Source organism: Cucurbita pepo, chromosome 19 (assembly GCF_057944985.1).
Source record: "Cucurbita pepo subsp. pepo isolate OVF chromosome 19, ASM5794498v1, whole genome shotgun sequence".
In the NCBI taxonomy this organism is placed as follows: domain Eukaryota; kingdom Viridiplantae; phylum Streptophyta; class Magnoliopsida; order Cucurbitales; family Cucurbitaceae; genus Cucurbita; species Cucurbita pepo.
In genome coordinates this window covers 10,053,526-10,077,125 of record NC_141816.1, presented here as the reverse complement: position 1 = coordinate 10,077,125, position 23,600 = coordinate 10,053,526, and the positions used below count along the sequence as shown (strand labels likewise).

The 23,600-nt window shown below is 36.1% G+C and overlaps 4 protein-coding genes and 1 pseudogene across 5 annotated transcripts; 4 read left to right on the top strand and 1 right to left on the bottom strand.

The window, feature by feature from the left end:
* The first annotated feature begins 2,093 nt into the window (after positions 1-2,093).
* LOC111782034 (scarecrow-like protein 32 pseudogene) lies at positions 2,094-3,819 on the top strand (annotated as a pseudogene).
* A 418-nt stretch (positions 3,820-4,237) lies between these two features.
* On the bottom strand, positions 4,238-5,859 carry LOC111781753 (peroxidase 51). The gene is made up of 4 exons (XM_023662445.2): positions 5,641-5,859; positions 5,351-5,551; positions 5,043-5,208; positions 4,238-4,939 (listed from the first exon to the last, which is right to left on the bottom strand). The coding sequence occupies exons 1-4, from the start codon at positions 5,851-5,853 to the stop codon at positions 4,533-4,535; spliced, it is 987 nt and encodes a 328-aa protein (XP_023518213.2). The 5' UTR covers positions 5,854-5,859; the 3' UTR covers positions 4,238-4,532.
* Positions 5,860-10,084: 4,225 nt separating this feature from the next.
* On the top strand, positions 10,085-12,353 carry LOC111780910 (uncharacterized). Of its 2 annotated transcripts, none has more exons than XM_087119875.1 (4): positions 10,085-10,311; positions 10,534-10,612; positions 11,170-11,283; positions 11,613-12,353. In XM_087119875.1, exons 3-4 carry the CDS (start codon positions 11,203-11,205, stop codon positions 12,123-12,125), a joined length of 594 nt encoding a protein of 197 aa, XP_086976001.1. In that variant the 5' UTR covers positions 10,085-10,311; positions 10,534-10,612; positions 11,170-11,202; the 3' UTR covers positions 12,126-12,353. The 2 variants fall into 2 exon arrangements, with proteins under 2 accessions (XP_086976001.1, XP_086976000.1); XM_087119874.1 differs by having other exon boundaries at positions 10,085-10,319.
* Positions 12,354-13,180: 827 nt separating this feature from the next.
* On the top strand, positions 13,181-17,491 carry LOC111782176 (ribonuclease III domain-containing protein RNC1, chloroplastic-like). Its single transcript, XM_023662993.2, has 5 exons — positions 13,181-14,161; positions 16,011-16,215; positions 16,296-16,496; positions 16,629-16,715; positions 17,009-17,491. Exons 1-5 carry the CDS (start codon positions 13,371-13,373, stop codon positions 17,324-17,326), a joined length of 1,602 nt encoding a protein of 533 aa, XP_023518761.2. The 5' UTR covers positions 13,181-13,370; the 3' UTR covers positions 17,327-17,491.
* Positions 17,492-18,412: 921 nt separating this feature from the next.
* LOC111781573 (casein kinase II subunit alpha-2) lies at positions 18,413-23,466 on the top strand. The gene is made up of 10 exons (XM_023662242.2): positions 18,413-18,836; positions 19,207-19,336; positions 19,621-19,815; positions 20,251-20,408; positions 21,355-21,445; positions 21,546-21,611; positions 21,722-21,804; positions 22,246-22,309; positions 22,567-22,635; positions 23,119-23,466. The coding sequence occupies exons 1-10, from the start codon at positions 18,538-18,540 to the stop codon at positions 23,176-23,178; spliced, it is 1,215 nt and encodes a 404-aa protein (XP_023518010.1). The 5' UTR covers positions 18,413-18,537; the 3' UTR covers positions 23,179-23,466.
* Positions 23,467-23,600: the final 134 nt, after the last annotated feature.

Here is a 23,600-nt window from a genome sequence, read left to right as displayed (position 1 = left end):
GTTGGGAAATTAATTTAAAATTAAAAGGGCATTTCTTGAGCTGTTTTTATCCATTTTCCTCGTCAGCCACTCAGTTCCAACACAGTTTCTTTTGCTCGCCTTTGCCCTTTCCATTTGGGGTCAGAAGCCTCTGGAATTACCAAAACCTTTTTTTTTTTTTTTTAATTTTATTTTATGGATATGAAAGGGAATAAATAAAAATAAATAAAATAAGGAACACCAGGTGAACGTGTTTGATTAAATTAAGGTTGAGCTTGGGTGGAGTTGATGCGGAAGGGGCGGGTATTTGGGGAGAGGCAGGCTGCGCCTAAATGGAGGATGGGCTGCACGCGACGCACAACACATGGTGCCCTTTCGTACCATTTTAAAGCCATTTAACACAACAACCCTACCCCTCTTCTTTCTACCTCTCTTATCCACTTCTTTTTTTTATTAATTATTATTATTATTATTAAAAGCACATATTATAATATTTTTATGGAACAATGGGTTTTTTTATTTTATTTTATTTTACTTAACATGTCAACAATTGGGTCTTATTTGGTCCATGACGTTTGCACCCACATGACCTCATTATATTTCTCTCCATTTATTCCCTTTTTTTTTTAATGGGATGCTGAGAAAAGAAAAGGCAGGCAATAATATTTTTTAAAGATGTATTTTTTTTTAAATACTCTAGTCAAATTTGTTAGAAGAATCTAATATAAAAATAATTCATATATATATATTATTAACACAATAGTCCCTGATCTTTGGAGTAATTATCATTTTGGTAGTTATTTTTTTAGAATTATCTAGTCAATATTTTCTGTAAATTAAGAATAAAAATGAAAGTTTAAAAATATGAAACAACCAAATTGAGCACATTATTTGTTTTATTTGGCTTAAAATAAGACTTAGTTTCATTTTGGTCCACCATTTATTTATTTTTATAAAATACATTCAAATTTAAAAATATCTATTTTGGTATTTTCTTTTATTTTATTTTTACCAAATTCATAGTTTTTAATGTGTATTAATATGTTAATATGGACATAATATACAACAAGCATATATCACATGGATAAATAATATAGCAAAGACAAAAAATTAGTACTATTTTTCTTAAACATATGGTTTCATTCACCTAATTAAAATATAATTTTTTTTTTTGTATTAGAAAAATATATTCTTAATTTCTTAATTATTGAAATTAAAATTTTAAAGATAAATGGACCATTTTTTCTCTGGGCCAAGGCCCAATTATGTTTTTCTTTGTGGGGGTCCATATCCTGACAATTTTTTCTTAATATCTTCCCAGAATTGGCTTACTGAAGAATTTAGGATTATATTTCAATTGTGATCGACAAGAAAAAGACAAGAAAGACAACGACATAACGGAAAAAATATATTTTAAAAGATATAATTTAACTGTCAATTTATTAATATATATATATTGTTCAGATATTGATTTTAGCCAAAAAAAAAAAAAAAAGTGGAATCTTTTTTTTTATACCTACTGAATCATTACTGAGGGATAGACGATCATATTTATTTTTTAATGATTTTGTTGATTAATTACTCAATAACAAACAAACAATCGTCGGCATTTGTTTTGGCCAACCGGAAAATAATAATAATTATTATTAAAAAAAAAAAAACATTAGTTTAAAATAATAATTAAGCACATGGCGTAGATGCTTACTTTCATGGTTCGGCTTTTGTTTTTGGCAGTGTCGTTACAAATATAATGCATGTTTCAGAATTCCCTGTTCTTTGTTTTTAATTATTATTTCCTTAAAAAATGTATTTAAATGGAATTGTGCAGTGGGTTTTGCTTGAACACTTATGTCTTGTAGTAATTTGGGGAATCCTCCTCAAAATCCTCGAAAAAAGAAAAAAAAAAAAAAAAGAAAAAAAAAAGGAATTAAAATGGTTCCTGTATTTAACAAATATTGTATAATTCTGTCTGAATATCCAAAAATGGTCCCTGGATTGAAAGTGGCGGAACGTGAAAAGGCATTGCCTAGAGAAGGGTGCAGGGCTTCAACCCCTCCCCTGTTTCATTGGTTTACACACAATAAATGGGTGAAAAACAGAGTAAAACGAATGTGGATAAAATGATTTGGTTATGATGATGGCCCGTGAGTGAGGCATATAAGATTAGAATCTGTTCTGACCACCCCTTTTTGTTCCTATGAATAAAGCTGATTTCTGAATCCCAATTCCTTTTCTGGGTTTGTTTTGTCTCCATGATTCGATTCACCCACACACTCCACCCAGCTTGCACCAAACCATGAATAATCAAAGCCCAATTACAGTCCCTCGACGCCGCCCATGGCCTGGATTGTTCGCGTCTTCTTCTTCTTCTTCCTCCAAAGCTTTGGGAACTTGGTTGGGTGAGGACGCCAATTGCATGGAACACTTGTTGGTTCACTGCGCCAACGCTATTGAATCCAACGACGCTACTCTCGCCCAACAAATCCTTTGGGTCCTCAACAACATTGCCACTCCTGATGGCGACTCCAACCAACGCCTTGCCTCTGCTTTCCTACGCGCTCTTGTAACACGCGCTGCCAACATTGGCAGCTGTAAAATCCTCGCTGCCATCACCACCGCCGCTACCTCCTCCTCCCTAACTACCCAATCCTTCTCCCTTATGGACCTCGCCGCCTTCGTCGACTTAACCCCCTGGCATCGCTTCGGCTTTACGACTGCAAATGCTGCGATTCTCGACGCCATCGAAGGCTACTCTGCCGTCCATGTCGTCGATTTCAGCTTGATGCATTGCATGCAAATCCCCACTCTCATTGACGCGATCGCTACTCGTTTCGAGTTCCCCCCTCTACTCAAACTCACCACGGTTGTCGTAAAACACGCGCCGCCCATTCTCGAGCTGTCGTACGAGGAATTAGGAGCGAAATTGGTGAATTTTGCAAGGTCAAAAAACGTGAGAATGGAATTTAGATTTGTGGAGTCTTGCTATACCGATGGTTTTTCCAATTTAATCCAAGAAATTCGAGTGCAAAATTTAATTTACGGACCCGAAAGTAAGGAAGCGCTGATTTTAAACTGTCACATGATGCTCCATTACATCCCTGAAGAGACATTAAACCCAAACCCATCTCCCAATTTCGACATGTCGTCTTCAACTCGTTCGATGTTTCTCAAGGAAATCCGAAGCTTAGAGCCAGCAATTGTGATTCTAGTCGATGAGGAAGCCGATTTCACGGCGAGTAAAATGGTGAGTCGATTGAGATCGGCGTTTAATTACTTATGGATACCGTACGACTCGATGGATTCAATTCTTCCGAGGAACAGCAAGCAGAGGGAATGGTACGAGGCCGGGATTTGTCGGAAGATTCAGAATGTGATTGCTGAGGAGGGGATTGAGAGAGTGGAACGATTGGAGCCGAAGACGCGGTGGGTTCAACGGATGGTGAACTCCAAATTCCGAGGGGTTGGGTTCGGAGACGACGCGGTTTCGGAGGTGAAGACGATGCTCGACGAGCATGCAGCAGGATGGGGGTTGAAGAAGGAAGACGACCACCTCCTCCTCACGTGGAAGGGCCACGACGTTGTTTTCGCCACGGCTTGGGTACCTTACTAACTAATTTAACCGCTGATTCAGTATTTTCAAATTAGGGTTTAGGGTTTGAGTTTGATTTAGGTTTATTAGGGTTTGAGTTTGATTTAGGTTTATTAGGGAGTTAAAGAGGAAGATATTGAATTGATCCTCAAAAACAAAATTTGGAGTCCATATTTGTGAAGCTCACGGTTTTCGTGTCATATTGCAATCAATATTTCGTATCTTGTAGAATAGGACGGTCCTTTACTCGTGGAATCTGTTCAAAAGAACGTAGAAATAACTTAGAACCGAAGCAACAGTCTAAGATAACTGCGAATCAAGAGTTGAGCACTAAACCTAGTGCCAAGTATCTCTAAAGTAATTCGCTCCTTCTAGCATTGTTCCACAAATTAAGACCATTTTATATTTGTAATAAATGTCAGTTATATTAATAATATATATATAGGTTTAATATTTAAATTTTATGGGACGATAACTATCCGGATGGACTTGGGCCGGGCTTGGGCCGCACCTACATAACTAGGCCCATATAATCTCAGAGAAACACAAAACCCAACTTAATATTGGAATTTATCCAATTTTAATTCTTAAAAATTATATTAAATTCTTTATTTAGAAACTCTTACAATCTTTATTCATTAGAATTTAAAATCCAAGATGGCAAATTCGTGGAAGCAAAAACAATATTTACTTTCTTAAAATCATAAAAAAAAAAAAACAAAATCAAATATGATTTAAATAGAAAAAAAACAGAAATGTAGCGACCAATAGCATGTGTGTTGGACACAGCTGTGTGTTACTACTTTATTAAAATTAAATCCTAATTACATTCGCAATGAAACTAAAACAAATCCCTCATTTTATTAACTCATTCTCAATTCCGCCGCCAATCAGCTCATCCTGTCGTGTCGTATCCGCTATACACACGTCGTTAATGCAATACGAGGTGAGGCTATTTGTCGTTTCAGTTGAAAGCACCGCAGTCGCGTCGGATGTTCCCGTTTCTACCGCTCTTCACGCCCACCCGCCCCAGCTTCGTCATGGCGTCAACAAACGCCTTATTAAAGGCCTGGGAATCGCCGGCCCATGCGTTCACCGTGGGTCGGGATCTCGTGTCCGTGAACAAAACCTGGTCCGACGTGAACAGACCCATTCCCTGCTGGAGGTTCTTGAAGTATATGTTGTCGAATGTTCTAGGCGTGATTGGGTCCATGTTGATCGCCACTCTGGGGTCCACATTCTTCGGGCACATCTGTTGTAGCTGAGTTGCGTAGGTTTTGTTTAGTGTAGGGTCCACTGGATTCCCCGGGGCAAAATTGTAAATTCGGTTTGCGAACTTCTCGCAGTGCGAGAATCCAAGCGTGTGAGCCGCTGCCATTTTACTCAGACAGTCAGAACAACAAAACAAGGGCTCCACGACAAAGTGTTCACGGGTGTCTTACACGTGTCAGATTCTAATTAGATCCACGTTTACCTGATAGTGCAATCATGTCTTGTTGCGAAAGCCCATTAGCAGAAAACAGAGAATTGAGCTGGTTGAGATTAAATGTCGGCCCTGGGAGTCTACCGTCCACGTCGGAGGCTTTAGAAACTAGCCCGTCTAATCTTCCCAGCTCCACCGCGTACGACGGTCCGCCTGACTGCAATAAATTCCAACCAATTTGAATTAATGATGTAGTTTTGGAACATTACTAATTATTAGGAATTACCGTATGATTCCCTAAATTTGGAATTCCCTCGCAACAATACTCGACGTTAATTTTTAAAATTAATGTGAAGTACCAGTGCTATGACGTCCCGAGTAGCCATAGTGAGAATATCGGCGCAGGAGACTCTGTTTCGGCATTGAGGTATGGCGTCGACAGCAGCTTTAGCCTTAATGACGGTATCAAATCCATCTCCGGCCAACGACAGGTTATCGGGATGATCCTTCTCGGCCTTGTTGGATGCAGTGGAAGCAATGATCACCGAGGCATCACATCCCTAAATGCAAAAAGAATCAAAATAATGAAACTCTCCAATTCCCATCACAAAAAAACACGATTGAATTGAAATAAATCATAGAAAATGACCTGAACGAAGCAATCATGAAAGAAGAGACGGAGAGTGGCAGGAACAGTAACGAAAGTCTGCTGAAATTTTTTAGTGACTTCGTTGCGAACAACGGTTTCGACATTTGGGCAAATGTCGGCGTAGAAGTTTTGTCGGAGTTGGGCGACAGAGGGAGAAGGGAAGACGGAGAGGGAAAGAAGAGACAGTGCAATAAGAAGATTAAAGCGACCCATTTGAGCAAAAAGAAAGATCAATAAAGGGAAGAACAGAGGATGAGCGGCATTAATGGTGGAGCAGTAGGCTTATATAGGCGTCCAGTTGAACAAATATTCCAAACCTTTTTTATTTTATTTTATTTTTCAACTCGAAATTATATATCTTAATTAGTTCAGATATATTATCATATTAATCATTTTTCTAATCATTATATACATGTATATCGATAATTTAAAAACTATAAAGTCAAAAATATTTATTTGATAATTTGAATATTATAATAGACAAGTCATATAAATATATAGAAAGGGAATATAAATTGGGCTCAATATGAAAGATGTTGTAAATGGAATTTTTTGAGCTATTATTCTAAATTTATTTGCCAGCTACATGTCTATAATTATTTGGGTATTTCCTAAGTCAATTGGTGGGACGTGCTCAATGTAAACATAATTGTTGTTAAATGACTACTAATATTGTGCAGCCTATAAAATGCAAGCACTTACTAAAAAAAAAAAAAATAATAATAATACATATATTGTCACCCCTTCAACTAATATACTTTATATTATTTATAGTTTTGTACTTATGAAAGTTGACAATTCATATTTATATATATACATTACCTCAACACTTATATGATATTTTAAAATATTTTAATATTTTATGGTGAAATGTGTTTGACATGCATTTAAAAATATAACACATTGCACGTTAAAATAAGAGTGATTGTATTTTAATGTATTTTTGAATACTAGGAACGGATATTTATTTTTTTAGTTCAATAATGTAAGATCGAGGAAATTCGAAGCTTTTAATTTGTTGGTCAAAACTATATATAACTAGTTCATATATTTGTATGTGAGCGACGTTGTTGTTGTTATTATTATTATTATTATTTTATTTATCAAACGTGATGATGGAATTGGAGTTAGAGAGGCATAGAATTGAGTAAGAATATAAAAGTCTTTTCCGTTCTTGTTCCTATTAGGATCACATATCGCTACGTCTCTACACGAAAATTTATGATTTTCGTTCCCACTAAAAAAGTAGTCAATAAAATAATTATGGGTAATTTTTTTTTTAAATATAGTTTAAGAACTTAGACATTTTAATAAATCAGATAGTTTTTTTTTTTTTTTTTTTTTTTGTAAGCAAAAATATAATGTTATAACATATAGAAGAGGGTAAAAAGTTGGGCGAAAATAAGGAGGAAGATTATAATCTCTATTTCCAACATTGTTTAACGAGTGAAGCAATCTCTCTGTGTTCCCTTTCGTTCGCATATTTTATTTGACAATTTGATTCACACAATTAGGTATTCAAAGGTTAACCAACTTTCATTAGAGACCAAAACTTTTTCTTAAATGGGTCTCTTTTCTTTTTCCTCCAAAAATCATGCATATTGATGTGGTCCCATGGATTGAATAATTTTTACGCTAGTGTTAATGTGACATCTTAACTACATATCGGTTCCTAAATATCTAATTCTTAAAACACAAACACAAACACTACACTCTCCTGTCACTTGTTTTATCTTCTGCCCTTTCTTAATTAATTCAATATCTAATTATGTTGGATCTAAATTTCATTATATATATATATATATTTAAAAAAAAAATTGAAATTTGGAATGAATAAGAGATGCATTTACAAGGACAGAGGAGCGTTATATTTAACGGTAAACGCTAATGATCAATGAAATCCGACACGCGTTTATGCCTAGCTGTCACCTTTTTCCCACGTTATTGTCTGTCTAATCGAAGGTGTCAACTTGTCTGGGGAATCTTCTTTTATTTACAATTTTTAAAATACTTTTTTACAAAAAAAAAAAAAAAACAAAAAAAAAGATTCGTGGTTTTATTCTTATTTCTGGTATTATTTAAATTAACTAATTAACCACTCTCTTATTTTTTTTCACTTTTTCAGGTGATGGATTGGAAAGTAGGGAATTATTAACCAAATAATTCATGCATAATTACATTACACCAAATAATAATAATAATAATAATAATAAATAAATAAATCAAAGGTAATAGTTGCATTATTTTGATGTTGAAAATTCAAACACCCACACTTTATATCATTGAGATACCTTGGGATGGAAATAAATAAATAAATAATATTAATTAGATATGTCTAGGTCCAGATTGTTATATATTCAATATGCTAAAGTACATAGTAAATGTGACTTTAAATAAAATAATAATTAAATCATACATGTGAGCGATTTTATTATATGCTTTTTTTTTTATTACTTACGATAAATAAAATGTTATGAAATTCCCTAATTTCAATGAAAATTAGGTTTTAATAAATTATTATAAAGACTGCAACAATCAGTAATTGAATTTATAATTAAAAGGTTAAGATAAAAATTCAAACAGAATGGCTTCCAAAACAGCTGCGCCGCCGTGGCCTGCCGTCTCCACCTCATCCCATTATATTTTACTATTGTTTGGGTCTCCTCGTACCAATAAACATTTGAATTAGGAGATGTTGATTTAACATTGGGCTCTGCATCCGGCTACAGGGCCCAATTTTCTTCCCAATTATCCATAGTCAAGCCCAATAATTGAATCTTGGGCCTCAAACTTTATAAAGAAGAAAGTTTGTATACAAAAATTTGATTAAATTATTGACGCAATTAAATCTGAAAATATTATTACCCAACCAAACAATAGAAAGTTAGGATGAGAAAATAGAATTGAGATTAAAGGTTGAATCTCCGTTGATATTCAAAACCTTTAAATAAGATACAACATACTAACTAAATCTTAAGAATAAAATAAAATAATTACTAATGAAATTTAACTAATTATAAATATCTAAGAATATATTCCCTAACTATTATTATATGATTACATATATCATATATTTCATAACTAATTCAAACTATAAATAAGTTGTGCCCGTTCCAATAACATGGCTTATGTTTAAGATAATGGAGTGTGTCATGTGAGTGTGCGTGTGAGGGTGCAGCTGACGCGACCGAGGAATGAACCTGAAGAAGGGCACCCCTCCTTTTTGTCTTTGGTTTTGATTGGAATGACGCCTACGGCTTTTGGTTATTCCCTCCAAAATATCTATTTTGTTGCGTGTAGGAGCAACCTACTTCTTTTTCTATTCCCTTGTTTCAATAATTGCCCACTATCCAATTTCACTCCATCTTTCATTTATTTCAATAATTCCCATTTAATCTTTTAAATATAATTGTTAATCCAAGTTTAATCAAAATAATAATAATAATAATAATAATAATAATAATAATAATAAGAAATAAGAGAGAGAAAGAGAGAATAGTAGATGGGGGCCAGAAAGACGTGGGTGTTGACTCCAGAGTGGATCATAAATCGTATGTCCCCACAATCCACCGACAATATAGCAAACCCAACAAGATTCCCTTCTCCCCCTCCCTTTATTTTATTAACCCACGTCTCTCTATGAGCATTATTATCGAAATATTGAAAGTTAGATTTAGATATAAACTCTATTTAAATTGTTCGAGTCAGACCAAGTTTGAAGAAAGGGTGGGAGATTTGAAGTGAAGGTGGTGGATCCACCGTCACACAAGGATGCTCCTCCGTACACCGGCAAGGCGTGATTCCGTGTCTATTTTGAGGTGGGGGTGTGTGTTGGTACCACATAAATATATATCATGACAACCAACGATCTGCTCCCGACCAATGGAGGGAGGGACCAACACACAATCTCCGGATCCTCTTTCCTTAAATTTAAATTATATTCAATAATAAAATTAAAAAAAAAAAACAATCAACATTAATTTAGAAAATAGGCAATAACTTTAAAGAAGCTCCATCTAATTATTTTGTTTTGAACCATAAGATTAGAGTAAACTTAAATGGTACGGTCATTGTCGACTTGTGGGTGGGCCATAGCATTGCAATGAAATCTTCATTAAATTATCTGACATTTATTTCTCATAATACAAGATTCTAATACATACAATTTAAACTAACTCTTTCCGTGACCTATAATTCTCCTTTGCATGTGATTCGTCCTTCTCTGTATAATTTTTGTAACTTTATAATTAAGATAATATTATTTATCTTAGATTTTTTTTTGTATGAATTTTAAAATTTGAGATGTAAATGAAAAAAAAAAAAAAAAAAGACAAATTTTATTTTAGTAAAAAGATGAAATATTCTTGGAGAAAAGTCCAAGAAAGTCGTTATCAAAATTAGGCTTAAAAGTATGTGAAAACCTGAATAAAATATGGAGAAAGAAAAAAGAAAGGGCTAAGGATGTGAATTATATATATATGAAAGTACTTGGAATCTCGTGCACTGCTGGTGTTGCCTATTTCTGAAGCATATCTTTCACGAAACTTGAAGGAGATTGGCTGGAATCTGACCCCAAACATCGCAGAACTTGGGGGACGTTTCTGTTTCTGTTCATGTTCATGTTCATGTTCCTGTTCCTGTTCTTGTTTTTCTTCCCTTCTTTTTCACTGGGTAAACGAGTGAGAATCTTTTTGTTTCAGCTCATATTATCTTCCTCTTTCCTTTATTTATTCACTATTGCTTTGAGCGGAATGGTGGAGTCCTCCATGTTCCATCGATTTCTGTGCAAACGGATTAGGATTTTCTTGCCGGAACTTCTTGGAGGATATGAAGTTTCTTCTTCTTCTTCTTCGTCATCCTCCTTTTCATCTTAGATTTTGACTTCTTTTGCAGTGTTCTGAAATATTGAAGTTCATGCCAAGTTGCAATTCCATCTGCTGATCGGTCGTTTGGATTACGGGTTATTGTTCAGGTAATTCTATAGGTTTTTTCTAGTTTGCTTTCGTTTTTTTCTTTTTGTTAGTCTTTCGATTGATCTGAGTTGAATTCGAGGTTCGATCCAACTTCGTCATTGTAATCTGTAATTAGTGGTGATCTTCGTTCGGTTTTAATGAATTACAGAGTTTCCATGGAAGCGAATTCTTATCGAGTATAATGATTTTTTTTTTTTTTTTGTTTTGTTTTGTTTTGTTTGGGAGTTGCGCATTAAGTGTTCGACGTAATGACTGAATGAGATAGGGAGTGTTTTGGATAGCGAACAAAAGACCAATGAAACGTTATCACAAACTTTTATTCATTCGTACTGTACTCCTCTGTCCTCATTATAGAATTGCTACCCAATACATAATTCGTAATGCCGTTGAACAGTGAAATGGCATATATTATATATTTATTTATTTATCAAACTCGAGACCTTTGGATTAATGATTTTTCAGGCAAGAATTTATTCCAGTAGCAGATTCTGAATTTCTGAGCCGCTTCCTTTTTTATTGATAGTCTTCTTTCTGTTTTTTTCTCTTTATTCCTCAGACTAGATTCACGACTGCAGCAGCTAAAATCCCAATGGAAAAGCTGCCTGAGGTAAACGAAAAGGAGTTCATGAGGATGGCTATGTTAAAGCATGAAGAAACATTCAAACAACAGGTTTTTCCCCAATTTTGATCTTCAATTTGCCTTTTATTCTTTTGGTTTTGAGTTCAAAACAGCCATGCAATTATTGAACTGTTAAATGATGAATCTCTTCATTTTTACCACTGGGTTTTTTCAATCTGCCCATCTTAACAAGATCTGATTCAACTGGATCCATAATTTTGATAGTATTTCCCCCTTTTCTTTTAATGGGTGCTTTGAATTTTTTGTGCCATGGCAATGGATGGATTGGATTGATAGTCATTTTCCGTTTGGGTTTTTTTTTTTCCTTATCATCTCCTAATCTATTATTCATGTTCTAAGCTTGGGAAGGCATATTGTAGGTACATGAACTTCATCGGCTTTATCGAACCCAAAAGACATTGATGAAAAACATGGAGAAAAGCAGGCAAAGTGGATGGAATCCAGAGAGTTGGGATAAAAGGAATGAGATATGTTTCCGACAAATTTATGAACAGGATGCAAAAACTTACTATAGATCATCAACAACTCATTCGGTCAAAATAGATTTGGAACAGCCTGCTGAAGATGATCAAACAGAATCCAGCAGTGGAGCTCTGCAGACCATAAACGAGAACGAACTAGAACTTACTTTAGGGCCTTCGAGTTACAATACTTCAGATTCAGGAGTAACCCACTCTTCTTCTTCAACAGGGTCCAGCCATGAGGGAAGACGTAGGGATTCAAAGCAAGTACTTAAGGGTCAGGAAATGGAGGTGTTGGGAGTGATTGAAAATTCTTCAGGCTACCAAAATGGAAGTCATAAGGGTGAGAAGAAGATGATGCTGGATTACCCTCCTTGGCCTTTTCAAGTTGTGAGCCCTAACATGACTTAATTTTCAAGGGGAAAAAAATATTATTTGAATGAAATTATATGAGAAGATCTTTGATTGCTTCTCATTGACTAATCAACAGGGGAAATTGATGTTTAGTTGTTTTTAAGTTTCTTCTTCATCTCTTGCTGTATATGGAGACGTTGATGTGTAAATACTTTTGTATTTCTAGCTATGATTAATGTGAATGGAGAAATTGAACCCCTAAATCAAATTAAATTGTTAAAGCAATTGGAATGACTGTATTTATGGTAATTAAGCAAATTAGAATATCCAATTACGATATTGTTTTCAATTAAACTATAATAGAGTCTGCTTTTGACTTGCTTAATACCCTTAGCCAATTAATTTTAAAGTCTCTTAGAGAAATTTTTTTACACTCTTATAATAAATGTTTCGTTCCCTCTCAAACTAATGTGGGATCTCACGTAATGATTCCCAATCTTAGCTAAAATCAAATCCAACCATTGCTACAGACATTTAAAGCAGCTCTAAAAAATTCCATCATTTTTTTTTTTTTTTTTTTTTTTTTTTTTTTTTTTTTTTTTTTTTTTAAAGAAATCACCTTACTCATATCTTATAGCTTCAACATTTTATTACATTACAATATTTAAGTGACTTTACATTACAGTATTTAAGTAACTTCGGTTAGACCAACACGACTCTACACAATGGTATGATATTGTCCATTTTGAGCATAAGCTCTCATGGCTTTGCCTTGGACTTCCCTAGAAGCAAACTTTCATCATCCAACACCTCCCCTTAATCAAGGCTTGACTCCTTTGTCTTTTGGAGTTCTTCGATATTTGAGGATTTACCGATCTATTGGCACGACTAAGTTTAGGGCATGACTCTGATATCATGTTAGATGAACACGACTCTCTACAATAGTATGATATTGTATACTTTGAGCATAAACTGTTGTGACTTTCCTTTGGACTTTCCCAAAAGGCCTCATGCCAATGGAGTTACTATTTCATGATCATTCCTAAATTAGCCGTGGTACTTTCATCTTCCAACACTTACACATACACAGTGAGCACTTTCTCCCCGCACCCTATCCATTCCTCTTCTACCGCCAAACCCCTCCCAACGCTCTGCAACAAAGGGCAAAATATTCCACTTCGGAGGGAGGATCTGCCCGACCCCACCCGGCAATGTCCACTTTCTTGTAGCCGAAGCTCTAAATGCTCGGCCCTCGACCTTCCGTATAAACCCACTCAGCGTTATCTTCAGTATCCACCACCAATGGAGCTTTCTTCTTCTTTTGTTAAACCGTCATCCTCGACTAATTACTCTTTCTCGTCTTCTTTTACTCCATTTATTGTAAAACTTCACCCCAATAGTCTCAATTTCCCGAACCCCACATCGGGAAATTTGCGTATTTTTGCAGTTGCAGTCGACCCACAACAAGAATTGCCCCAAAACAACCCTCAGAGACTGCTAAAAGAGCTCGCGGAGCGAAAACGAGCCACTTCTCCGAAGAAAAAGGTGCCCCCAAGAAGGTATATTCTTCGGCCGCCACTGGATGATAAGAAATTAGCGGAAAGGTTTCTCAATAGCCCTCAATTAACCCTTAAATCATTCCCATTATTGAGTTCTTGTTTACCATCTTCGTGGCTTAACAATGCCGATAAAACTTGGATGGACGAGTACTTGCTGGAAGCCAAACAAGCCCTTGGATACCCCCTTGATCCCTCCGATAGTTATGGAGACGACAATCCCGCAAAACAATTTGACACTCTCTTATACTTGGCCTTCCAGCATCCCTCATGCGAAAGAACAAAGGCACGACACATAAGATCAGGGCACTCCAGGCTTTTGTTTTTGGGGCAATATGTGCTCGAATTGGCGTTAGCAGAGTATTTTTTACAGAGGTATCCGAGGGAGTCGCCGGGTCCAATGAGGGAGAGGGTTTTTGCGTTAATTGGGAAGAGGAACCTTCCAAAGTGGATTAAGGCTGCCAGTTTACAGAACTTGATATTCCCATATGATGATATGGATAAGATGATCAGGAAGGACCGTGAACCTCCTGTGAAGTAAGTAAGTATGGTATTGTCTTTTCATTGGTTCTAATGCTTCTTTTTTAATCATGCTATGAGTAAGATACTTGTAAGATATAGTGTTTTGAGCTTTAAGTGATTTGAGAGTTCTGTCATTGATGTGTTAAGCTTTATATTAAGTTTGAGAAGCATCACAAAATATGGGAAGCTGATTATGCAATATGATGATAATGCCTTGTGCATAGTTGCTGGTCCTGGAAATCCAAAGTTAGTGAGTTTTGATGGTTGTGGACTTTGAGTTTCTTTATATAGATGGCAAATCCATTTAGTGAAGATAATGCTGCATAAAACCAAGAAGAGACCATGTTAAGGAGGTTCTTTGAGTGAAAACTGAAAATGTGGCCTAAAGCCATAATTTAAGGTCGATAAGACAACCCTAATCCTCAGCCCAATGATCCGAGCTTTTGTTGGAGCAAGAACCTTGAATCGGAGTAATTAACACCTGGAAATTTGGATCAACCAAAAGATAAGGCTAGAATTAGATTACCTCTCAAGATGGAAGATCTAGAAGCAAGATTTGTAACCTTGTTCTAAATTGAGTCACCCGCAATCGAACTTGATCAAGGCTTGATTGAATGACTCGGCAATTCTACCCCAAGAATGACTTGAAACTTAGAAATGGCAAAATTGATGCTCGGATTTCTAAGGAAAACGTCTCAATTCGAGATTCAATTTCATTCATTCCCCAATCTTATTTTTACATAACATATTGTTGGTATTTATAGTCTCCCGACTAAAGACGTTTATGGCCGGGATACAATCCCGATCCCCTCTAATCTCCACGAAAGACGAAGTCAATTTTAACCATTTGACATTTTAAAGTTTTCCAACTTCAACCGTGCAAATATTCAGAATGTTTGTTGAATCTACAAAAGAAGGAGGAATGTTTGTTGAATCTTCTTGGCCTTGGATCGTGTAATAGGTTAAGTTGGAACATTTGGAATACCGTGATTCTTATTAAAGGTTATTTAGGTGGCGTTGTGTCACGGGGTCGACTCTTTGTGAAGCTTAACTATTTGTGAACCTGGCACCTTGCGTCTTTTTCTGTTTCCTCACACCTACTGTGCACAGGTTATGAACTCCTTCCATGAATGTGGCGTCTTTCCAAATTCGTTTGTCTTTCACAAACTTATTTCAGGCTAATATGGTTATTTTTTACCAGCTTGGCTTCGGCAAATCTGGCTTTGATATCACTTGTCACGGGATCACATATAGGATAAAGATTCGACCCTGTGAAGCCTGGTATTATGGTGGGACTTGGGAGATCGGATTTTCTGTACCGACTTGTGTACTTAGTTTGCATGATTCGTCAAAGTCTCATTTTTGGATGATGGAACATGTACTATTGGTTGATATAGCGAAACATGTATTGTGAGATCCTACATTGGTTGGAGAGGAGAACGTAACATTCCTTATGGGATGTGAAAACCTCTCTCTAGTAGACGCGTTTTAAAACCCTGAGAGAAAGCCTAGAAAGGAAAGTCCGAAGAGGACAATATCTACCAACAGTGGGCTTGAGCTGTTACAAATAAGTCAAACACCGGACAATGTGCTAGTGAGGACGCTGGTCCCCTGAGGGGGTGGATTGTGAGATCTCGCATTGGTTGGAAGGAGAATGAAACATTCCTTATAAAAGTGTGGAAACCTCTCCCTAAACACGTTTTCAGAAGAGAAAGCACAAAGAGGACAATATCTAATCATTAATCATGTTATTACTACTTGAGTAGATTAATAACTTAAAATTTCCATCTTTCCTCTTTCTATTACACTGATTCAATGTATTATATCAAACAATTTGAAACTAATATTTATTTACTTCAAGCAGATCTGTATTTTGGGCATTGTTCGGGGCAATATATTTATGTTTCGGAATGCCAGAAGTGTATCGGGTCCTTTTCGAAGTGTTCGGAATGGATCCCGATTCAGAGGAATGTGAACCGAGATTACGCAGGCAACTTGAAGATGTAGATTATGTCTCTGTTGAATTCGAGGACAAGAAGATCAGCTGGCAAGATATGATTACTTATAAGGCAAGTTTTCGTGAACGATATCGTTTTCTATTGGATGAAATCGACTCTTGTAATCATGTTTTCGTTCCCTCGTTTTTCAGCCTCCAGAAGATGCTCTATTTGCCCACCCTAGGCTCTTCAGAGCCTGCGTCCCGCCTGGCATGCATCGATTCCGGGGTAATATATGGGATTATGATAGTCGTCCCCAAGTCATGAAGGCACTAGGATACCCCGTTCCTGTTACAGATAAAATTCCCGACATCACCGAAGCACGAAATATCGAACTCGGACTTGGATTGCAGGTAATTACACCTTATCTGTGGAGTGATAATTTGTCAATGTGTATAGTGTAGAACGTTTGCTTGATGCTTGATATAGATCAATGTAATCCTGTTAATCAAGAAAATCTCAGGCAATTTCTTAATCAAATGCAGCTTTGCTTTTTGCACCCATCAAAATACAAGTTCGAGCACTCTCGTTTCTGCTACGAACGATTAGAATACCTCGGCCAAAAGATCCAGGTAAGATCGTTTACATGTATTAAGGAGAGATCATACTCCTCCTTTCTCTCCATCAACATCCTGTCTACTTGTGGTGTTTGTGTTGAGGATTATTAGGAGTGAGTCCCACATTGGTTAATTCAGTGGAAGATCATGAGTTTATAAGTAAGGAATACTATCACCATTGGTAATGAGGCCTTTTGGGGAAGCCCAAAGCAAATCCATGAGAGCTTATGCTCAAAGTGGACAATATCATATCATTGTGGAGAGTCGTGATTCCTAAAAGTTCGGTCTGAGTGTGTTCTTCGTTGTAGGATATCGTAATGGCGGAGAGATTGTTGATGAAGCATTTAGATGCTCCGGGAAAGTGGTTGCAGGAGAATCACCGGCGTTTGGTGATGAACAAGTTTTGCGGGCGGTATTTGAGGGAGAAGTATCTTCATAAACTTATCGTGTATTCGGAACAAGTTGAAGATGCATACGAGAACAACTGGAGGCTTCGAAACCCAGCAACCACGGCTGTTCAGCAAGCCCTTCATGGACTTTCTTATGCTGTTCATGGAAAGCCTGATGTGAGACGTCTCATGTTTGAGGTTTTTGATTTTGAGCAACTCCAGCCTAAAGCTGTTTGAGGATCTACAAGGAAAGGTAGATGATGCAAGCAAAGGCAGATATGTGTGTGTATATATATATATGTATGTATATGTATATATGTATATATATAAATATTGGGCAATGTTTTTTTAAAACTTGTCTCCTGCAATATTCTTTCAATCCAGTTGCTATCTCTTCTGATAGGATGCGATTTTTTTTATTTTTGTCTATTTTGATTTTTTATTTAGTTTGTTTATTTGTAACCAAGAGATTTTCTAGAATATTAAAAATTATGAGTATAACCACTCAGGCTCACAATTAGCTCCAGACTTCCTGGGCTCCACTCAAGACTTTAAAATACTTTTAGTAGGAGAAAGTTTTCACACCCAAAGGTGATTTGTTCTCATCTCCAACCAATGTGACGTCACAATCTACTTCCTTCGAGACCCAGCGTCCTTACTGGCACTCTTTCCTTCCTTCGATCGATGTGGGGCCGCCCCCAAATCCACCTCCTTTGGGCCTAGTGTCTGTACTAGCACACCGCCTCGTGTCTACCTCCTTTGGAGAACAGCGAGAAGGTTGACACATCGTCCGGTGTCTGGCTTTGATACCATTGGTAACAACTCATATCCACCGGTAGTAGATATTGTTCTCTTTGGGGTTTCCCACAGCGAGAAGGTTGACACATCGTCCGGTGTCTGGCTTTAATACCATTGGTAACAACTCATATCCACCGGTAGTAGATATTGTTCTCTTTGGGGTTTCCCTTTTCGGATGAGCGTAAAATACAAAGATTAATGTATTAAAAATTAATGAAAATTTTACTTTTTTTTATTTTATGTTGAATAATATTTAAACTTTGAAAGGTATGTTATGAATTCATAAATTTTTAATTTTATATAAAAAAAGTTGACCCATTAAATTCGTCAAATATTGGAGTATTATCGTATATTTTTTTTGGTTAAAAAAATTTAATATACAAAAAAGTAAAAAAAAAAAAAAAAAGTAAGATATTTATTATTTATTATTTTTTGGGGAAACTTTTCCGGAAGTTGCCTACTGTTCTCAAGTCTCCTCAGCGTTGTAAATTGGAAGGGAAAATGGAAATACTGTGACACGCAACTCTGCGTCGAACACTGCAATAATTCGTTAGCCACTTCAGCCTTACCGCTCTCTCTCTCTCTCTCTTCTTTGGACTTCGCGGTTTTGCGAAGCGCGGGCCTTCTCTCATGGCGTGGTTGTCCGCCACATGAACCATGCGCGCCTTCAGGCCCTCCGTCGCCGCCTCCGCCTTTTGTTAGTGTGTGTCGTCTTCGCTTTCCATCTTCCGGTCGCCCACTCTCCAACCTTCCGTTCCCCTCCCCTTCCACCTCCTTCCGACGTCAGTTTCTTCAACTCTGCTGGGACTGGTCTGGGCGATAAGATCACTCCGATCGGATTAGTGGGCTCGAGCTATCCACCCATGTCTAAAGCTCGTGTTTATACGGATGTTAATGTTCTGCGCCCCAAGGACTATTGGGATTATGAATCTCTTGCCGTTCAGTGGGGGTAAGTTTGAAACCCTAAGATTTACGTGGGTTTTCTTTGGGGGGGGGGGGGGGGGGGGCGACTTGATTTCAGGTCTCTTGATTGTTGGGATACTATCCCCTTCTGAGTATGCAAATCAGCACTGCATGATCTATAACATAATTATTGGGCCAGTTGATTGTGCGTAGCTTATTGAGACTTTACCTGGTAAAACTGGATCTAAGTTTGCTTTACCAACTTCTTTTCCAATCAAAAGAAGGATGAATCTGGAGCATTCGTTGTTAATTATTGAAATTTGTTGCTGTACTATTATTTTGAACTTTTGGTTCAATATTTGAGCTTGTTTTCATGATTTTTTTACTGGTTTTCATTCTTTTCCCTCTTAACCCAGTGATCAAGATGATTATGAGGTTGTCCGGAAAGTGGGAAGAGGAAAATATAGTGAGGTATTTGAGGGAATAAATGTTAACAACAACGAGCGGTGCATAATCAAGATACTTAAACCGGTTAAGAAGAAGAAGGTATGTTTCGGTTGTCCCTATCAGTTTAGATGGGAAATGCCGTGATGGCCTATGTAATTACAATTTATCTCTTATAAGATCACTCTTAGTAAATTTTTCCTTGGCTGTTATAATGGGAAAGATAATGTTACTCTGGCCTCTGTCTGTTAACTAAAATGTGTCCAACAATGCCGTGGAACATTGCTTTATTGTGATGCTACTAGTTCTTCTTTGAGATCTGAATGTTTATTGAGATCATCTCAGATCTCAGATACAGATTTCAAGATTCAATTGATCTTTTGCAGATTAAGAGAGAGATAAAAATACTTCAGAATCTCTGTGGAGGCCCAAACATTGTGAAGCTTTTTGATATTGTCAGAGATCAGCATTCAAAAACACCGAGCTTGATTTTTGAGCATGTGAACAGCACAGATTTCAAAGTACTTTATCCGACACTGACTGATTACGATGTACGCTACTACATATATGAACTTTTGAAGGTAAGCATACAAGGGTATATTTGTATGTTAGCTCTCCATTCTCTCTTTCAACCTCTAATGGTGCGATCACTACAAATGAAGACTTGTGTATATTTTAGAAGTTTGAATTGTCCTTTTTGGTTCAGGAACTAGTTGGGGCATGGGTAAGGGTATTATTATGCTAAGGAAATTGAACCACTTCTATGAGGCTACTGCTTTTTCAGTAGGGTTATGATTTAATGAAGCTGATTGGCCGAGAGCTGTTCATCTTTAACTTGTTACTGCGGGGGTGTTGGTATAAACCATTATTTTGTTGCTACTCTCCTTTTGGTTCAAGTATGTCTATCTTGCTAACCATAAGAACAGTGTTGGGATTCTGAAATATAAGGTCTTCTCTTTAATTATCTTTTGTATGGCTCTTCTCAGTAATATGATGCATCCATGTCTTAAATACAGGCATTGGATTATTGCCATTCTCAAGGGATTATGCACAGGGATGTCAAACCTCATAATGTTATGATAGATCATGAGTTGCGAAAACTTCGCTTGATTGACTGGGGCCTTGCTGAATTTTATCATCCTGGCAAGGAATATAATGTTCGTGTGGCCTCAAGGTAACATCCAATGAATTTAGTCATTTGCATTAAACATTGTTAGACAAGGTGTTGAAAAGAAAATATTTGAAAAAGAGTGTGTCCCAGGAATAATTGCTTATTTAACTGACGTCATTGTAAACTGAACTAATAATTTTTTTCTTACACAAATTCGGTTTGCTTCAATCCAAACCAATTTTAGAAACCATGAATCAACTTAAACCAAATTGAACTTTATAACTCGACCAAATCCAAATGCTTGTACCTTGTGTGATTAGGTTTTTGAATCATTAAGTTGTTTTTTACCCCAGATATTAGATTCTTTGAGATTTTGGTTGTTCAGTAGCTTATTCATTTATGCTAATGCCTGAAAACACTATTGGAATTTTTCTATCATAGGTTTAGTTAAATGCTGAAAAACACCTGTTTCCATCATAGGTTTATTTTAACACTTCCCGTTGGCCTTTGGGCATCTGTGAGTAAAGCTGTTTGTAATTATCCTCTAGGTTTGGTCCTTTTCAATTGGACCCCTTTTTTGTGTAGCTTGTTTCTTTGGGGTGTTTTATTCTGTTAGCTTGTTTTTGTTGTTTTTTTAACCTCGTGTATTCTTCGTCTTTTTCTAATGAAAGCATGTTTTTCTTTTTCTTTTCTTTTATTGTGAAAAAGGTGAGATATGTTGCCATTTTATTTGAAGTTACGAAGAGTGCCTCTTTTGTTTTTCTCAGATACTATTGCTGGTTGTTTAATTTTTCTCAGATAATATATTTTGTCAATTGTTTAATTTCTTTTCTTTTACGAAGAGTGCCTCTTTTGTTTTTCTCAGATACTATTGCTGGTTGTTTAATTTTTCTCAGATAATATATTTTGTCAATTGTTTAATTTCTTTTCTTTTACGAAGAGTGCCTCAAGGTGAGATAGCTTGTTTAATTTTTTTGTCAATTGATGAAATATATATCTATTTTCTCAGATACTTTAAAGGTCCTGAATTGCTGGTTGATTTGCAAGATTATGATTATTCTTTGGACATGTGGAGCCTTGGTTGCATGTTTGCTGGAATGGTGAGAAATTTTCTTTTTCTAAAGATTTTGAACTTGGCAAACCATGAAGCATCCCTTAATTTGTACTTGAGCTAGTGTTTCCATGTCTGTTCTCTTGTAGATTTTTCGCAAGGAACCTTTCTTTTATGGTCATGACAATCACGACCAGCTTGTAAAAATTGCAAAGGTAATGTATTTAAAGTTGGTGAAAATGTCACTTATTTTCTCTTGTTGCTCTTTAATAGTCAGTAGATTCTGAATAGAGAAAATAACTATTGGGTCTGGATGCAATTTCAGGTTCTTGGGACAGATGAATTGAATGCATATTTGAACAAGTATAATCTAGAGCTCGATCCTCAACTTGATGCACTTGTTGGGAGGTGTGTAACATTTAACAAGATCTTGCGTATAAGAAATCAGTTCTGTGAATTCTAAAAAAACAAAGGCTTCTAACTATTGGCACAGAGAAGTCGTTAATCAAAGCTATGATCAATTTTCTTGTAGAATATGTTGTATTGAATGCGGGATTAAACTTTTGGGCATTCAAAAGTTCAAGGAAGTTTTAATACAGATGCTTATAAATTTTAAGCCTACCGGACAACTTTTTGGTGGAAACCTGCCTACCTACCCAGGATGTTAATATTCTACAGAGTTCTAGGGTCAAATATTGTTCAGTTGTGTCTTTTCAGGGAAAAAAAAGAGTTCAGTTACGAGCTCGGTCAAGAAATGCATTTATTTATTGCCTTGGACACCCATGCCTATTTTAAAAATAGTAATGGAAATTTATATTATTGAAATTCTATTCACATGTACTTCTGCAGGCATAGCAGGAAGCTGTGGTCTAAATTTATCAATGCAGACAATCAACATCTTGTTTCTCCAGAGGTAATCCATCTCATGTTTATTAATTAGAAGGCAATGTTATAACCTATCATCAGTTAATTGTTATGTTATTTCACTGACATAGAATCTTTTTCTTTTTTATACTAAACTGAATGAATATTTTCAAGAGAAGAGTAAGAGAAATCCTTAAGCTGAAAAGAACGGAACATACTTGAAAAATTCTCAACAGAACTATAAAGAAATGTCCCTCAAAATATTCAACATTCTTCTAACTTGGAATGTTCACTTCTTGGATGCAGGCTATTGATTTTCTTGATAAGCTTCTTCGATATGATCACCAGGACAGGCTTACGGCTAGAGAAGCCATGGTATTTGCTCTCTTATTTAAATTTTGCCCCATCACATTTTCCAATTAAGAGCTTCTTGATCATATTCCCCTCTCATAAGTCCTAATCAAAACCTGCTTGGAACCTATGTTTCTTTTCCTCCTAAACCATTTGATTTTCCAAAACAGCCAGGTTATAATATACATATTTGTATGTGGATCCTTTTCTAGATTCAATCAAGGATGATATATACATGTATTTGCATTTTTTTACCCTTTTGATATAGCCGTAGTAACTCCATGGATTTGAGGACTACTAATGTTGTATACTTATATTTCATCCCAATTAAGAGTAGAGATGTATTTTGCTGATTTTGATTTCGAGAGAGTTTCCTTGATTTCTAATCTAATTCCATTTTTAATTTTCATTACATAAATAGTTCACCTGGCTTGTAAACTTGAGGCTTGATATTTGATTAGGCTTTTCGTTGATGTTAATAGTTTGCTGGCCTGTTTTCTGTTGCAGGCACACCCATATTTCTCCCAAGTGAGGGCTGCTGAGAGTAGCAGGATGCGAACACAGTAGTAATTAGATTAAGCGGAGCATCAGCATAAACTAAAGTGTGATATGGGCTATGGATTTATGTCTAAGTATTAGTTTTACCGAAGAAATATGAGCTCCCTGTATTGTAGTTTAAGAAACCAAAGCTAAAAAAGGACATTATTTCGTCGAGCGTGCTACGAGCTTATCCTTGTTTTGGAGAAACTATATATTGCGTGCAAATTCTCAAGGCATGAGTGCTTGTACTATTGCCTGATTCTTCATTATCTGTTCCTTCAATATCATTAATTTAAGGTCACGTTGTAAGTTTGATAATCGAAGTTTCATTAGAATTGATACCTTTTAAACTGATAAAAAAAAATAATTTAGCATATAATGCAACCATATATTTAATAGACATGAAAACAGATGTTAAATCTAAAATGGTACTCACCATTGGTTGAATT

Coding starts and splice junctions, on each gene's coding strand:
- LOC111781573 (XM_023662242.2), top strand. CDS start 18,538: ATGAACCATGCGCGCCTTCAGGCCCTCCGTCGCCGCCTCCGCCTTTTG. Junction 19,337..19,620: donor AACCGGTTAAGAAGAAGAAG/GTATGTTTCGGT, acceptor GATCTTTTGCAG/ATTAAGAGAGAGATAAAAAT. Junction 20,409..21,354: donor AATGTTCGTGTGGCCTCAAG/GTAACATCCAAT, acceptor CTATTTTCTCAG/ATACTTTAAAGGTCCTGAAT.
- LOC111782176 (XM_023662993.2), top strand. CDS start 13,371: ATGGAGCTTTCTTCTTCTTTTGTTAAACCGTCATCCTCGACTAATTAC. Junction 16,497..16,628: donor AACTCGGACTTGGATTGCAG/GTAATTACACCT, acceptor AATCAAATGCAG/CTTTGCTTTTTGCACCCATC. Junction 16,716..17,008: donor ACCTCGGCCAAAAGATCCAG/GTAAGATCGTTT, acceptor TCTTCGTTGTAG/GATATCGTAATGGCGGAGAG.
- LOC111781753 (XM_023662445.2), bottom strand. CDS start 5,853: ATGGGTCGCTTTAATCTTCTTATTGCACTGTCTCTTCTTTCCCTCTCC. Junction 5,552..5,640: donor TTCATGATTGCTTCGTTCAG/GTCATTTTCTAT, acceptor TTTTGCATTTAG/GGATGTGATGCCTCGGTGAT. Junction 5,209..5,350: donor CTCGGGACGTCATAGCACTG/GTACTTCACATT, acceptor AATTTATTGCAG/TCAGGCGGACCGTCGTACGC.
- LOC111780910 (XM_087119875.1), top strand. CDS start 11,203: ATGGAAAAGCTGCCTGAGGTAAACGAAAAGGAGTTCATGAGGATGGCT. Junction 11,284..11,612: donor AAGAAACATTCAAACAACAG/GTTTTTCCCCAA, acceptor GGCATATTGTAG/GTACATGAACTTCATCGGCT.